Below are 14,433 nucleotides of genomic sequence, written 5' to 3' on the forward strand. Positions count from 1 at the left end.
CAGTCATTGACAAGTGGGCTCTGGAGTCAGACTGCCTGAGTTGGAAGCCAGGATCCTCCAATTTCTAGCTGAGAGGCTTTAGGAAAGTTACTTCATCTCTCTGTGCCTCAATTTCCTTGCCAATGAAATCGAGATAATTAAAAACCTGGAAGAATTTTCAACAAAATTAAATGAGATAGTATATACAAAACACTTAGTCCAGAACATATAGCAAGCATTCAATGCACTTTAACTATTAAAAAATACCAACAATCAAAATTTACAAAGCTCTCAGTGCCTTAAGATAACAGAATGGATTGGAAGAGAAAGAGATGTAATAAATATGGGACATATGGATGGTATTGGCAGCTAAATTATTTCTGGGTAAAACACAACCTGACAAGTTCCAACCCTGAATGGACTAGGGTTGTTTTTTATGTAGTTTGAGGTCAGGAAAGAAAGAAAAAAGAACATCTTGAAAGGGGAAGGGGAAGTGATGGTTATGGAGTGAGGAGAAAAGAAGTCCTGAAGTTGGAAAACAAGTGCCTTATTTCAAGGTTTCTCCCAGGGTTAAGCCTCATGCTTGGGGGCCACCTATTTGCCTTCTGGTCTGTTAGCTAGGCTGACCTTCCCCAAGTTGGCCACAAAAATGCCCATAATGCCAGCTTACAAGGCAAAGTTTCCGTGCTCTTCCATGCCTCATTTTTCCTTGAAAATAATAATAACTTAAAAAATGTGTAGGTTCTCTGTCATGTTCTGGTCAAACACCTAGATTCTCCCCCTCCCACGGGGGTCCGCCCGGGGATGTGGCTAATCCCTATGGAGTCATGAAGCCGCTAGCCTCCCAGGGAGCCTTGCAACTAGAGAGCCCAATGATCTAGCCTGGATTCTTTTGCCTGGTCTGGACTTGTCTCTTTAGACAGGCTAAAACAGTCTCTGCCATCGGGGGCCACGGGGCATTTCCCCACATCCTACCTTCAGCAAACCGCATTATCAGAAAAAAAAAAAAAAAAAAGTCTTAACTTATGAACCCTTCTTCCCTTTAGCAAAGATTCTCTAAAGAGTGCCTTTAAATATTGTATTTCTTGACTCCGTGTTTTGATCTCTGAAAACTAGATATGTATACAAAAGTGTAACTTTCTATTAACTAGCTCACCTGCCCATCTCTAGCCATGAATTGTTGTTTTCAGGTTCATATTTAGCAACATTCAGAAGTTTTTCTAATCACCCAGGAATTCTTAAACTATGTTTTAGAAGGGTAAGATCTTGTGCGGTGTAGTTGTCAAGATTTGGATTCTTGGAAAATGCAATTTCTTTATGGTTTACATCATATTTGAATTAATATGAAAATTCGATCCAGAACACCCGAGTTTCTTTTTTTGGGGGGGGGTGGAAGTTGGTTTTCTCCGCACCCGTTAACAGAGAATTTATTTCGCGAGACCCCGTTCCTCAGACAGGCTGTGGCCATTACAGAGCTCACTGGGGCTCGGAGGTTAAGGAATGTAAAGAGGTCAAACTCCGAACTTGAAACAGACACGAAAGAAACAAAATCCACCAATATATAGAGAATAATTACAAAAGTTAGAAGTGTGTGTCAGAAATGGTGAGCTTCGGGTCGGTAGGAAGAATTAACGGTGTGAATCTTCCTAGAGGAGGCAGAAATTTCTTAATTAAAAAAAGAAACAGGAAACAAACCCCCCACATTGCGTTCCAACCCCAGAGTGCCGGTGCGCGAACGCAGTCTGTAAGCTCCGGGGAAAGTAAGCAGCTTCGGGACATTTTCTAAAGTGCTCTTTGCAGTGCAAGAGCTTAGAATGCGGTTAGTTTTACGTACCGAATCCCTTTCCCATAAACTCTTCAAGAGGCGCCTTTCTTCTCAAGGCTAAATCCCGTTGTCAGATTCTTTTAAAACGTGTGTCAGATCCCCTGCGTGTTGTGGGGGAAACGGAGGCGAAGAGCCCGGGCGCTCAGAAACATTTTACAACGAATGAGCGAATGAATGAAACCGGGCCCTAGAGCTGGAGACTGGGAAATTCGCAGGAACTTTTCTCTGTGCTCTTTGAACGCAGCAAACTGCATTTAGGAACGGGGCAGCTGGGGCTTCAGAAACTCAGTCTCTCTTAACTTCCAGCACCTGTGGACAGGTGCGGTTCCGACTGAGCAGCCCGGGCCTGGTACCAACTAGCTCCGGGCCAGAAAAGATGCGGCCCGCCTCAAGGGGACATCGCGGCGGCCCTGTCCATGCCGCACTGCCCTCATACAGTGGCTTCGAAGGCCGAGCTGTGGTAGCCCTGCGGCGCACTTGGTGCTCTGTCCCCATCGGCACAGGGGCTCCCCTATGTCTGATCCCTAGCTCAGTGCCAAGTCATTTCCTCATCTAACTTGATGGGTCTTTGAGTAAACGAAGCAATAAAATCAGAGGAGCAGAAAGAGAAAAGAGACAACTAGAAAAGGCACAAGTGTTTCATGGAGAGACGAGGGCGCGGGCTGTTTGGACTGTGACAGAGCTGTGAGGCCCAGACTGGGAGCGGCGCGGAGCGGGACCGGTTTTCCGGGGCTGGCAGCTGCCTCGAAAAAGTTTCCTGTGGAACACTCGCCAGCCGGGGCGGGGGCGGCGGGCGCAGCGGTGGATGTGGGAGGGGGCGTGCAGGCGGGAGAGGCCGCATGGGGCCGGCTAGCAAACCGTTATAGTCCTTCAGCACCTCCCTCGGCCAGTGCTCCCCCCTCCCAGCCCGCCTCCCCGCCGCGCGGCTGCCCACCTGGCGACGTGACGCTGCACCAATCCTCTTCGAGCTGCTCCCGGGGGGGCCCCCCCTCCTTGTACCGCCCCCCTCCCCACCCTGAAAGAGGCGCACCCTGCCGGAGCAGACACTGCGCTCTTGCCCGTGGAGCACCCCTCTAAACTTCTTGGTCTCCAGGACAGACGCTCAGGCTCGTCTCTCGCCTTAGCCAAACTTGCTTTCCCGCCTCTCAAACTCCAACTTCCCTCCACTCCTAACTCTTTCCCTCCACTTTCCCCTCCTCTGTCTCCCAAGCCACAAACCCCGGTCCCCTGTTCCTTTCCCCGTCCTCTCCCTTTTCAACTTCTTGTCCGATTCCACCTCAGACTACCCGAGCGTGCCTAACTCAGTCGCCCGCTTTCGATCGGCTCGAAGCCATGGCGGGACCTGGGGGTTGGAGGGACAAGGAAGTCACGGATCTGGGCCACTTGCCGGTGAGTAGAGGACGCCCATCGCCTCCTAAGTGCTCTCTTCTGCAGGTTCTGAGCACTGGGGTAGGAGAGGGACATCCGCAAGCTGGGCTAGGACAGGACTTCGACGGGGCCGCGGGTGCGGGAAGGAACCCGAGAGCCGGCTTGCCGAAAAGGCGCCCCCCAGGCACCCGGGCCACGCCAAACTCATGAAAAGGCGAAGGGACGGGGGTGGGGGAGAGAGAAGAGGTGGAAGTGGTGCGGGCCCTAAACTACTGGACATTTTCTAAATGTGGCCCGTTTTGTCTAGCGGTGCTCGGGTACCTGTTCTTGCGGGGCTCGAGGAGAGGCCAAAGAGCACGACGACGCGTGGCTTCCTGAGAGCACTCTTCCCTGTCACCCCGCCGCCCTGTCTTTTGCTTCTTTTGCCAAAGGAGATGCCCACTCCCGGAGTTACCTTTACCTCTAGGTGACAGCGGGCTAGAAAATTAAAACGTTGGAGTCTCACTTCTCTCACTTTATAATGGCGCTTTCTAAAACCTTATTCTGCCAGGGCACTGTTCCCGATTTAGTATTGCAGGAGGAAAAGCACTCGACGCCGCTTAGGGAAGAAGTGGATTCTGCACACCCCAATTTAAAAAAGAAAATATTGCGCTCACTAACTAACCAGAATTAACTTTTTCTCATGGTTTTCGTTTGTGGATTCTCTTTTTTCTGAATGCCCGGCTTTCCTCCAGAATTGTAATTGATTGGTGAGCTATTATCGCTGTCGTTATTAGTAGACTTATTATTTTAGCAGTGGCGTTTATTTCATTGGCATCTGATTTCTGGCAGATACTGGATCCCACCCAGCTCCGTTCTTTAAGTTCCCTTTTTAGATTGGCATTTCACTCGCACCCTCTCTTGAATGCAAAGGGCCCCTGGACTCTGAAAGGGAATAAGCATGCACCGTGCTGGAATGATCGCCAGGCAACTATAGTTCAGGGCAGTGGCCTGCTTGCTTTGGGAAAAGCTAAATATTAACCTTGAGGTTATAGGACTATTCAAAGTCGCGGTGCTTTAATTTTATACATATTTGGCATTTAAAGACTGTGTTCTTGATGAAGGCAGGCACCTGTCCTTATCAAAAATGGGGCATTCCACAAGCCTCACCTATATAATTTTACACTAGAATGGTGTAGAGGAGGAAGTGATGCACGTGGGTAACATTTTAGCAAATTGTGCTCAGCCTTACGAAAAAGGAACTTCAATATTGACATGTTAAATTGCATATATTAGCATTTTTGTTATTGATACAGCTTTATAAAATAAATCTACAAACTTTTTAAAAGTTAGATCTTTTTACACCTTGCATATATGAGATTTCTGGGATGTGAAGGCCTCAATTGGTGGTTTCCTTTCTGAGCAGAATTTTCATATTTCTACTAGGTTTACTCCCAAGTAAAAGTGTAAAACCAACGAATAAAATGTTACCACCCATCTCCAACAGTCTCTATGTAGGGTGGGGGAAAGAGGAAAAAAAGCAAACTAGGGCAAATATGTGAAACCACAAATAAGCAAACTGAAATAACCTTTTTTTTTTTTTTCTAAAATTGACTAAAGAGAGGAATGGGAAAGACCTCATAGAAATGATAGAGCAGGGAATTCCAAACCCAAGGGGGAAAAAAAGTTTTATTGCCACAAAAAAATGGGGGGAAATGGCCCAGACTAACTGACCCCGTCATGGCCCTGGGACATAAGAACTTGGTGAGAGCTGAGGAGATAAGGGGAAAGGCTGAAATCTTTACACTGCAGTTCAGTGGGATATTAGTTTTCTGGGGTTTTGTAGGGGTGTGGAGGGGAGAAAGATGAGGTTGGTTTTTAATGTAGGAATAGGGAGAAAACAAAATTTCACGAAAGTCTCATTAAGTCCTCAGCTTTGAACAAATTGTTCAATTATGCAGGATTTCATTGTGGAGGTCTTCACCATAGCAAATTATGAATATTTGAAAAAACTATGCCTAATTCTCCCCTCTCCCCAAACATCCAGGTCTAAACCCTAAGAAATCTAGCAGAAGGGTAGTACTCCCTTTAGAATTTCCTTACCGTCTAAATTTTAGAGATGCAAAAAGTTCATGTTGCTTTGGTCACTGAGATATATTTTAATGATTTGAGATTTCTTTGCATTTGACTTATTTCCTGAGTTTCTGAGGAAGTAAAAGTAAATGAAGAGGTCAAAAGACATCGAAGCTAGCTGTTTGGAAGTTTGCATTTTGATGCAAAGTAGATGATAAAGCAAAGAAATCTGCTTATGGTGGGATCTCTTATGATAATTATCTTCAATATAATTATCCTCATAATATATGAAGGTCAGAAAGTTGGCATCAATCAACACCAAATATACCAATTTGGCAATAGCCAGATAATGAGGGGAGATTCAGACTTTGGTGTTTCACACTGAGCAAAACATAATCTTGCAGATTTTAAAATAATTAAATATGGGTTTAGTTTAAGATTGATATATTATGTCCTTTGTGGGGCTGGCCAGCTAAATGACCACAAGGCAAGGACCCTTGAGAGTGGTCAGCCTTGGCTGTGCAAATTTGGATTTAAAGAAAGTGGTGGAAGGTTATTTGGTATTTTTGTTATTAGATAGATATTATTTTTAAACCTAAAATAGTAAGCAAGAGTGAAAGCTGGGGAAGCAAGGGGGGGGGGGAGGGAATTGTTTAACCTTTTTTGCATAATGCCTTAAAGTTAGAGACATAAAATAAGAGAGCCAACATAAGAACCAGGAAATGACAGGTCAGCTATATTTAATTAAGAGGTCACTGTAATTTTTTTCTGATTTACTATTGAATAAATATCTCCTACAGGTGACAAAACAAGAAAAGAAAGTACAGAGATTTGTGGTTTGTGCTTCCTTTTTGAAAAGAGAATTGCAAAGCCTTTTCTCTTTATGTGTATCTGGGGGGTGAGTGTTTGTGCACACACATATGTAGTATTATTTTCACCTTGCCTGCCAGCAATACCTGGGTGTGTGTGTGTGTCTCCCTCCCCCCCTCTCTATATACATATTAGTGTATATATATACTAATATATATAAAATTAATATTATATATATATATATTAATTTTTTCCCCTAGTATGCCTATGTCACTCAATCCTTGGGACTGGAAACTATTTCTTCATCTCCAAATCTGGCATGTCTTTCACTATGATAGTCCCCTTTGCCTTCTGTGCCCAGTATGGTTATGACATTCCTCATGGCTGTGGCCTTGGTATTTGACACTGCCATGTGTAGTCCTAATCTATATTGGGGTCAGGATTAGACAGGCCTGGAGGACAGTAGTGGCAGAGGTGATCTGAAATAGCACATGATCCAAAAACTATATTTGAATTACATTAGGTTTATATTTAAATATAACTGTCAGCTCTCCCAGTCTTCCACCACCCAGACCAAGCCTGCTTTCCATGCTCAGTCATGAGAACCTTCCCACTTTACCAAGTACCTTAGCCCCCTGTTTTGAAGCAGTTTTACCTTCTAGTCCACAAGTATTGAAACTTTCAGCATGTCCTCCATTATATATTTCAAGCATCACCTCAGCATGACATGGTACTTCAATCTATTTTCTCAGTCTTTTTTCACCCAATTTGTAGAGCAGTGGGTTTTATATTAACGCACAAGAATCATGCACAAGAATCATTTGGGGGATCTTGGGACCCATCTTCAGAAATTCTGCTTTCATAATTCCATGGTAGGGACAAGGTATCTGTATTTTATTAAGATTATTTTATCCTTACGTAATCTCTAAACCTGATGTGGGGCTTGAACTTACAACCCCAAGATCAAGAGTTGCATGCTGCTTCAACTGTAATCTGTATTTTAAACAAGATTCTCCAGATGATTCTCAAGTAGGGAGAGTCTCTACAGTCCATAGTTTGAGAAACACTGGTCTTGAGGAAGAGATTTTTCCTTTCTAAATTTTCCACTTGAATTGTGAAGCCCATTCTTCCAACGATCTCTGAAACTCACCCTGGCACTTACTGTGTTATATATGTCATTTTCAGGTTTTTCTCTTCATAAACTTTTCATAAAATCTCTATTTCTAATATTTAAAACAAAAAAAGAAAAGCCTCTGCTATTCCTTCTAGGTGCTGTGCAATCGTTTCCCTTCCTTTAGCTGTCTGAATAATGACTTGTGTTCCCTAGTTCTCTTTCTTTATTGCCCTAAATCTAAAATGTATTGCTACCCATATTGACCACTTATCAGTTCCCTTTTGTTTTTAATTTCTGCTATATTTGGTTCTGTTGATAAGCCTCTGCTTTTGAGTCTCCTCCATGACCAGTAAACACTGCCTTCTAGTGGTTCTTTTTCTTCCTGTTACCCCCCACCCCTATCCTTAATAAAATTGTCCATCAAGGTATTCATTCCTCCCCCGCCTCCTTGAATTCAGAAGACAGAAACAACTCCTGAATATTTTGGGTTTCAGGGAATAACCAGACTAAGACTTTTAAGTTGCAGGAGATATTTTAGATACCTAGGAAATATAACAAAGGTGTAAAGTGTTCGCCCAGCATTTTATGGTTCAAAAATGTTTTAAGACTTAGAATTTTTATAATTTCCTTTGAGAAAGGCTTCTATAAAGTAGGGTTTCTTGTTTATTGACCATTTTTAACTAAATAGAACACCAAAGCATATGAAACTGTCAAATAATCTTCAAATTATTGTAGCAGGCATAGATATAAAGACCTTTCCTTTGTTGGTTTTCTTATCTCAGAGTGGCAGGGCAGAGAAGAGGACCAAGTAATTATGGAGACCCCTCTGATGTGGACTTTTTAATTTCACAGATACAAAAAAAAAAAAAAAGATTCTTTTTCAATGTTTCCTTCATTGGGAGCCCAGAATAAACTTTATCATTCAGTGGAAAGTCTGATATAAGAAATTGGGTAATAGTACCCTACTAATAATTAGCACAGTTCCTCTCCCCTTGTTTCCCAGTCTGAAAATCATTTAGTCTTGAAAGATACTAGTGTGGAGATGGGGAACAAAAATATTGCATAACACTAAGGAAAAAAGTACTCTTAGTAAAGATGAATACTAAATTGAGCTGTCTTTAAGAACAGAAGAAAATTTTTTATAACATTCTTTTTTTAAATGTGACCATGAGGAGAATTACGATGTTTTGGTCATTTGTGAGCAGGAAAACATTTCCAAACAACATTTCCAAACAACAAACAATGAATACAGATAAAATAAGGCCTCCAAGAATTCCACAGGTATTTTATTATCCCTGTCCATTTCTTTGTTTTTTTTTTTGTTCTAGTAATTAAATACCTGAGTTCAAATATGAGTAAAGTATTATACTTTTGAAGGCTAGAAAAAGGCTTAAAGACATTTAGGACTTTTGTGCTCAAAGATACAGAAATATAGTTGTTCATATAATATAGTAGTTCTCTAATATGCGGTATTTTATTCAGCTAAAATGTAGCCTTAACTGTAACGAAGAATGGATTACTGATAGGAATCAGCTAACACATTTGATTCTTTTGACATGTGGCCAGAAGTTGTTCCTCCAGAATTAATAATGTCTAATATAAATCCCTTAATAATATCCTTCAAAGAAATATGCTAAAGTGATAAAGTCTTTAGGCCAAACCTTAGCAACTCCTTTGTTGGTTAACTTTTCTTCCATAAATTTTTCAATGAGTTACAATAACAATGATATGCTTAATATCAAGACCACTGTAACAATTTATTTTTATTTTTCTTAAATTCTCAAAATTATCATTTTAAATAACTTTTATATTTTCATTGGGATTATGTTCCCTGGTTATAATAATAGAGTGCATATTGTGACATTGATGATGACTTTAAGAAAGTAGGCTGCTGTTTCTCTAACAGTGTTCATATCAAATCCAATTGGGATTTTAGGACATTAGAATCTGATTTTTTTCCTATAGAATTTTAAAGCTAGAAAATAGCCTAACACAAAACCTTCATTTTATATGTGTGAAAACTAAGTCCCAGAAAGAGTAAATAACTTCTCCAGAGTCATATAGTTAATTAATAGTAGAGCTGGGGCTAAACCTCCAGTCTCCTGACTCTGTCCAGTTGAATACTTATTGACTGAAGTAATCCCAGAGCTGTGTCATTTTCCTATGACAGTTTTGTTAGATTACACATATGCCCTGATAGTTTTAAGAAATCCATTATTTCATTCATATACATTGCATATCCTCAATAGTTCTTCTGTTTAGCTCACATTTGTCACAATGATAAAAATGTTTCAAACAAGGTTAAACGAAGTTTGTGTTTATAGAATGTGCCTTCTATATAAGGCATGCGAATCTCTAAGGATTTGCCAATGATCCTACCACTTTGTGTATAAACTGGCATCTACTTGTACCTCATTTTGGTTTTGCTAATATAGCAAAATAAGCTGCTAAGCTAAAAGTTTAAGTAGTGATAAAATTCAAGAAACCATGTTTTGTGGTGAATAAGAAAGGGATATCCATAGTAAAGGTAAAGAGGCAAAATGGAAATCTTAGGAATCTGTCCACAAACATGTTTATTTGTCTCCTGTAATGCCACATTCGGGGTTAAGATACAGAAAATATCATCAGGGAATTTGTGCCATGAAAAGGTATTCAGGTAATGCAAAAATTAACTTAAAAATAAACAAACGCCCCAACTGTCTAGTTAAAAAAAAACCAAAACCCTGCTGTGTTTTAATGCCAAGCTCTTGCTTTGTTACTCATATATATATATATATATATATATATATATATGAGTATTTTATATATATATATAAATATATATATATATATACTTTTTAAGATTTTATTTATTTATTTGACAGAGAAAGAGAGAGAGCACAAGGAGGGGGAGTGGCAGGCAGAGGGAGAGAGAGAAGCAGGCTCTCCGCTGAGCAGTGAGCCCAATGTGGGACTCAATCCCAGGACTCTGGGATCATGACCTGAGCAGAAGGCAGACTCTTAACCGACTGAGCCACCCAGGTGCCCTCATATATACACTTTTTAATTTTTAAAGAAAATCTGATTTTATTGACTTATCGTGGTTCAAGACACTGTGCATATTCTTTTGGGGGACACTTTATTTATTTATTTATTGAAGTATAATTAACATACAGTGTTATGTTAGTTCCAGGTGTACAATATGGTGATTCAATAATTCTATACATCACTCGGTGCTCATCACGATAAGTGTACTCTTAATCCCCTTCACCTACTTTACCTATCCCCCCCCCAACATTGGCCTTCTGATAACCATCCGTTTGTTCTCTGTATTTAAGTCTGTTTTTTTGTTTGTCTCTTTTTTTCTTTTTGTTCATTTGTTTTGTTTCTTAAGTTCCATATATGAGTGATATTATATGGTATTTGTCTTTCTCTCTCTGACTTATTTCACTTAGCATGATACTCTCTGGGTCGATCCATCTTGTTGAAAATGGCAAGATCTCATTCTTTTTCATGGCTGAGTAATATGCTCATTGTGTGTGTGTGTGTGTGTGTGTGTATCTACACACCACATCTTCTGTTATTCATATTTAGAGGTGATATTTTTTTTCTCAAGAATTACTGTTATGTAAATGAACTGTCCAGACTTTGTATCCAACATCTCTACTCATCATTGCTGTATGCTAAACTTTCTGCCTGTCTGGTTAGTACTCAAAAATAAATTTGAAAAGAGTGTCAATTCCAAGTAGATAAATATATTTCTATTTCAATAATTGTTCTAATTGCATTATGAATATGCTTCAACTAGACATAATTGTATGCATTTTACAGGTTTGTAATAATTTGTTATACAACTGCTTAATGTTCATGTCATTGTTTCTTTTCCATAAATGACTATACTCTGTCCAGGAAAATTGTGACATGTTTATTCATTTGGTAAATGACAGTTAGGTTCCTCCTATGGAAATTCTAAGGAAGCAAGGCAGATTGGAAATACAATTATAGATAGTTGAATACTTGCCTACTTTTCCAAGAAGATTGACAATTTTTGTTCTACATTTTTGCAGGATCCAACTGGAATATTCTCACTGGATAAAACCATTGGCCTTGGTACTTATGGCAGGATCTATTTGGTAAGTGGAGTTAGATTATGTATTAGTTCTTCATTTTCTAATAACAGTGATTGCAAGTGAAAACCCTACATTGCAGAACAAATAATGACAAAAACATTTCACTCTGAGAGATAAATCAAATTAGGATAGCTCAGTGATATCTGTGAGAAATTATTACAGAAGAAATGGATTGGAAATCTATAGTGAACCAACAGACCAAACATAAGATCTAAAAATTATTAGCAGAAAATTAATAAAATAGTCAACAGAAAAGGGAATTAATTCAAATAAGATATACCTAAATAAAAATATCATTTGTTTTATGTTATACGTCCATACCATTCAAATTACATTCAACTTTTAAACTGAATTTTACAAAAATGAACATTTCCACAACATTTTATATCATACTGTGTGTATGTGTGTGCACATGTGTGTGACAGTTAGCCAAATAATCTAACAAGAAAAACTCTGCATTTATTTAATGATTATTTATTACACACAAAGTATGTGCTGAGCACTGTCATAGTCTCTGGAGATAAAGTGATGACCAAAACAGATGATCTCTGTTCTTCCAGGGCTTATGGTCTAGAAATGTGTAAGTGATTAAATGTGTGTATGTGTTTGGGAAGGACTGGGAGAGGCACATATACTATATATGTAAGCATACACATAACTGTATATTTGCAGCTATAATATATCCCTTGTGTGGTTGTTGAGGACAATGTTGATGCATTCTAGGTAAAGCAGGGATACTGTTGAGGGCTGGCTTGGAGATGGGGTTACTTTAAAGGCCCTATCACCTTCATCATCTTCCCCCACTCTCTAGTATGGGGATTAGACATTTTCTGTCTTTTATGAGGTTCTGTACAAATGCAGTGTTCCTTTTCCCCAAGCCTGTCCCTCAAAAACCAAATCAGTCTCTCTAGGCTGATCTTTACTGTAGACTAACCACAGGTCCTCTACACTGGGTTGTATAGAGGTGTCCCGGTATAGGTCCAGTGGAAGGGGCTTCTCTCTAGTTTAGACAAGGTTGCCCTCTGCTTGCCAAGCCTTGTACCTTTAGGTTGCATCTGCCTAGAAGGGGCTTTAAAAAAAAATTCATGTACCTAAGTTGGGGTAGGGGAGATCTTGAAAATTTGCACAAAAGTACCTGTAGCACCAAACCTGAGTAGTAAACGTAGCACTGTGGAAGGTTCCTAAAAGCAGAAAGAACCTGTGAGTATAGGGAACAGAGAGAATGCCAATATTCATGACACTTTTTAATTTTTTTTGGGGGGGGTGTACTATTTATTTTTTTATTTTATTATGTTATGTTAATGACCATACATGACATCATTAGTTTTTGATGTAGTGTTCCATGATCCATTGTTTTCGTAGAACACCCAGTGCTCCATGCAGCACGTGCCCTCTTTAATACCCATCGCCAGGCTAACCCATCCCCCCACCCGCTTCCCCTCTAAAACCCTCAGTTTGTTTCTCAGAGTCCATAGTCTCTCATGGTTCGTCTCCCCCTCCGATTTCCCCCCCTTCATTCTTCCCCTCCTGCTACCTTCTTCTTTTTTTAACATATAATGTATTATTTGTTTCAGAGGTACAGGTCTGTGATTCAACAGTCTTACAGAATTCACAGTGCTCACCATAGCCATGACACTTTTTTAAAACCATTTTGATTTTACCTTTTAACAGAATCAATAAGCTGTAGACAGTGATGTGATACAAATGCAAATATGTTGTTTATGCTACCTCAGGTGCGTTTCAGGCTTAATAATTAGTTAACAATTGTGTGATGTAGGTGAATTTTGCTACCATATACATAGATACGTACGCCTACATACATAGAAATTCTTCTTCACTTCTTTGTTATATTTACAATCTCTATGACTTCATACCCATTTTAAATCCTGAGGAGTGTGTGTGTGTGTGTGTGCGCTTCTGTATTTTTTATTTGAAGGAATACAGCTCGCTCCATCACCAGATTTTAGGAATAAAAACAGTCATATGAGGTAAAAAGTAAAGGTAAGGTTAGATAACACAAAAAGATGGTTTCTCATCGTCAGTCATCAGAACTGTGGTGCCATAAAAAGAAGAAAAGTCAAGAGGGTAAAAGGTGAGTTGTGCATGCTAATTCCTTTTTTTTAAACTAGGGTTTATTGAGGTATAGTTTACATTTGATAAAATTTGCCCTTTTAAATATACAATTCTATGAGTTTGGACTAGTCATGTAATCATTTAGTCATGTAACTATCACCACAATCAAAATTTTTCCAACATACATTTTAAAATACACAGTATAGTATACTTCAAATAGTATTCTTCAAGTAATACTTCACTGTGTGCTGACCCAGCTTGTGTAGTATGGTTATATTTGTTATATATTTTATCTTTATGTGTGATATAAACCCACAATACTATTACTTTGTTCCCTATACTCGATACTATTACTTTTTATTTATTTAATTATCTTTTAGAGCAATTAAAAAGAAGAAAAAATTATTTTTTATTCATTTGAATCCATTCCTGGAATTTTAGTTTCTTTGGGCAAATCCAAGTTTCTATACTTCTTAAGCCTGAAGAATTTTCTGTAATGTTACATATAGTGCGGGGCTTCTGGTAATGAATTCTCTGCCTCGGTTTGTGTAAAAATCCCTCATATCTTCATTTTTGAAATATATTTACACTGGATATAGAACTTTATATTGATACTTTATATTTTTCTTTCAGCACTTTAAAAATACCACTCTTTTGTCTTCTGGCTTGCATAGTTTCTGAAGTCTACTGTCATTCCTATCTTTGCTCCTTTGTATTTTTCTTCTTACTGATTTTAAGACTTTTCTCTTTAACTTTATTTTTTAGCCATTTAAATATGAAATGTCTAGGGTTTTTGTTTTGGTGTGTGTGTGTGTGTGTGTGTGTCTTTGGTGGGCTATTTATCATCCTTGGGGTTCTCTGAACTTCTTGGATATGTAATTTGACATATTTTATTTTGGGTGGGAAATTCTTGACCTTTATGTCTTCAATTTTTTTTGTTTTTGCTTTGTTCTCTTTCTTCTCCTTGTGGGAAACCGATTTTATATTTGTTAGGCCATTTGATATTAACTCACAGCTCTTGGATTCTCTATTCTGTTTCTTATGTGTGTGTGTATGTGTTCATATGTTTATTTGCTTTTATTCTCTTTCCTCTTTGTGTTTCA

The 14,433-nt window shown here is 39.2% G+C and overlaps 1 protein-coding gene across 1 annotated transcript in view; it reads left to right on the top strand.

Moving 5' to 3' along the window:
• Positions 1-2,865: 2,865 nt before the first annotated feature.
• Positions 2,866-14,433, top strand: part of NRK (Nik related kinase) — a 151,108-nt gene continuing 139,540 nt past the window's right edge. The window contains exons 1-2 of the mRNA XM_064574440.1: positions 2,866-3,193; positions 11,195-11,260. Coding sequence (XP_064430510.1) covers positions 3,137-3,193; positions 11,195-11,260 — 123 coding nt within the window. The 5' untranslated portion in view covers positions 2,866-3,136. The remainder of the gene's footprint in view (positions 3,194-11,194; positions 11,261-14,433) is intronic.

This window comes from Mirounga angustirostris, unplaced genomic scaffold, assembly GCF_029215605.1.
Source record: "Mirounga angustirostris isolate CCGP_5_RB_7025 unplaced genomic scaffold, mMirAng1.0.hap1 SCAF_11, whole genome shotgun sequence".
NCBI lineage: Eukaryota > Metazoa > Chordata > Mammalia > Carnivora > Phocidae > Mirounga > Mirounga angustirostris.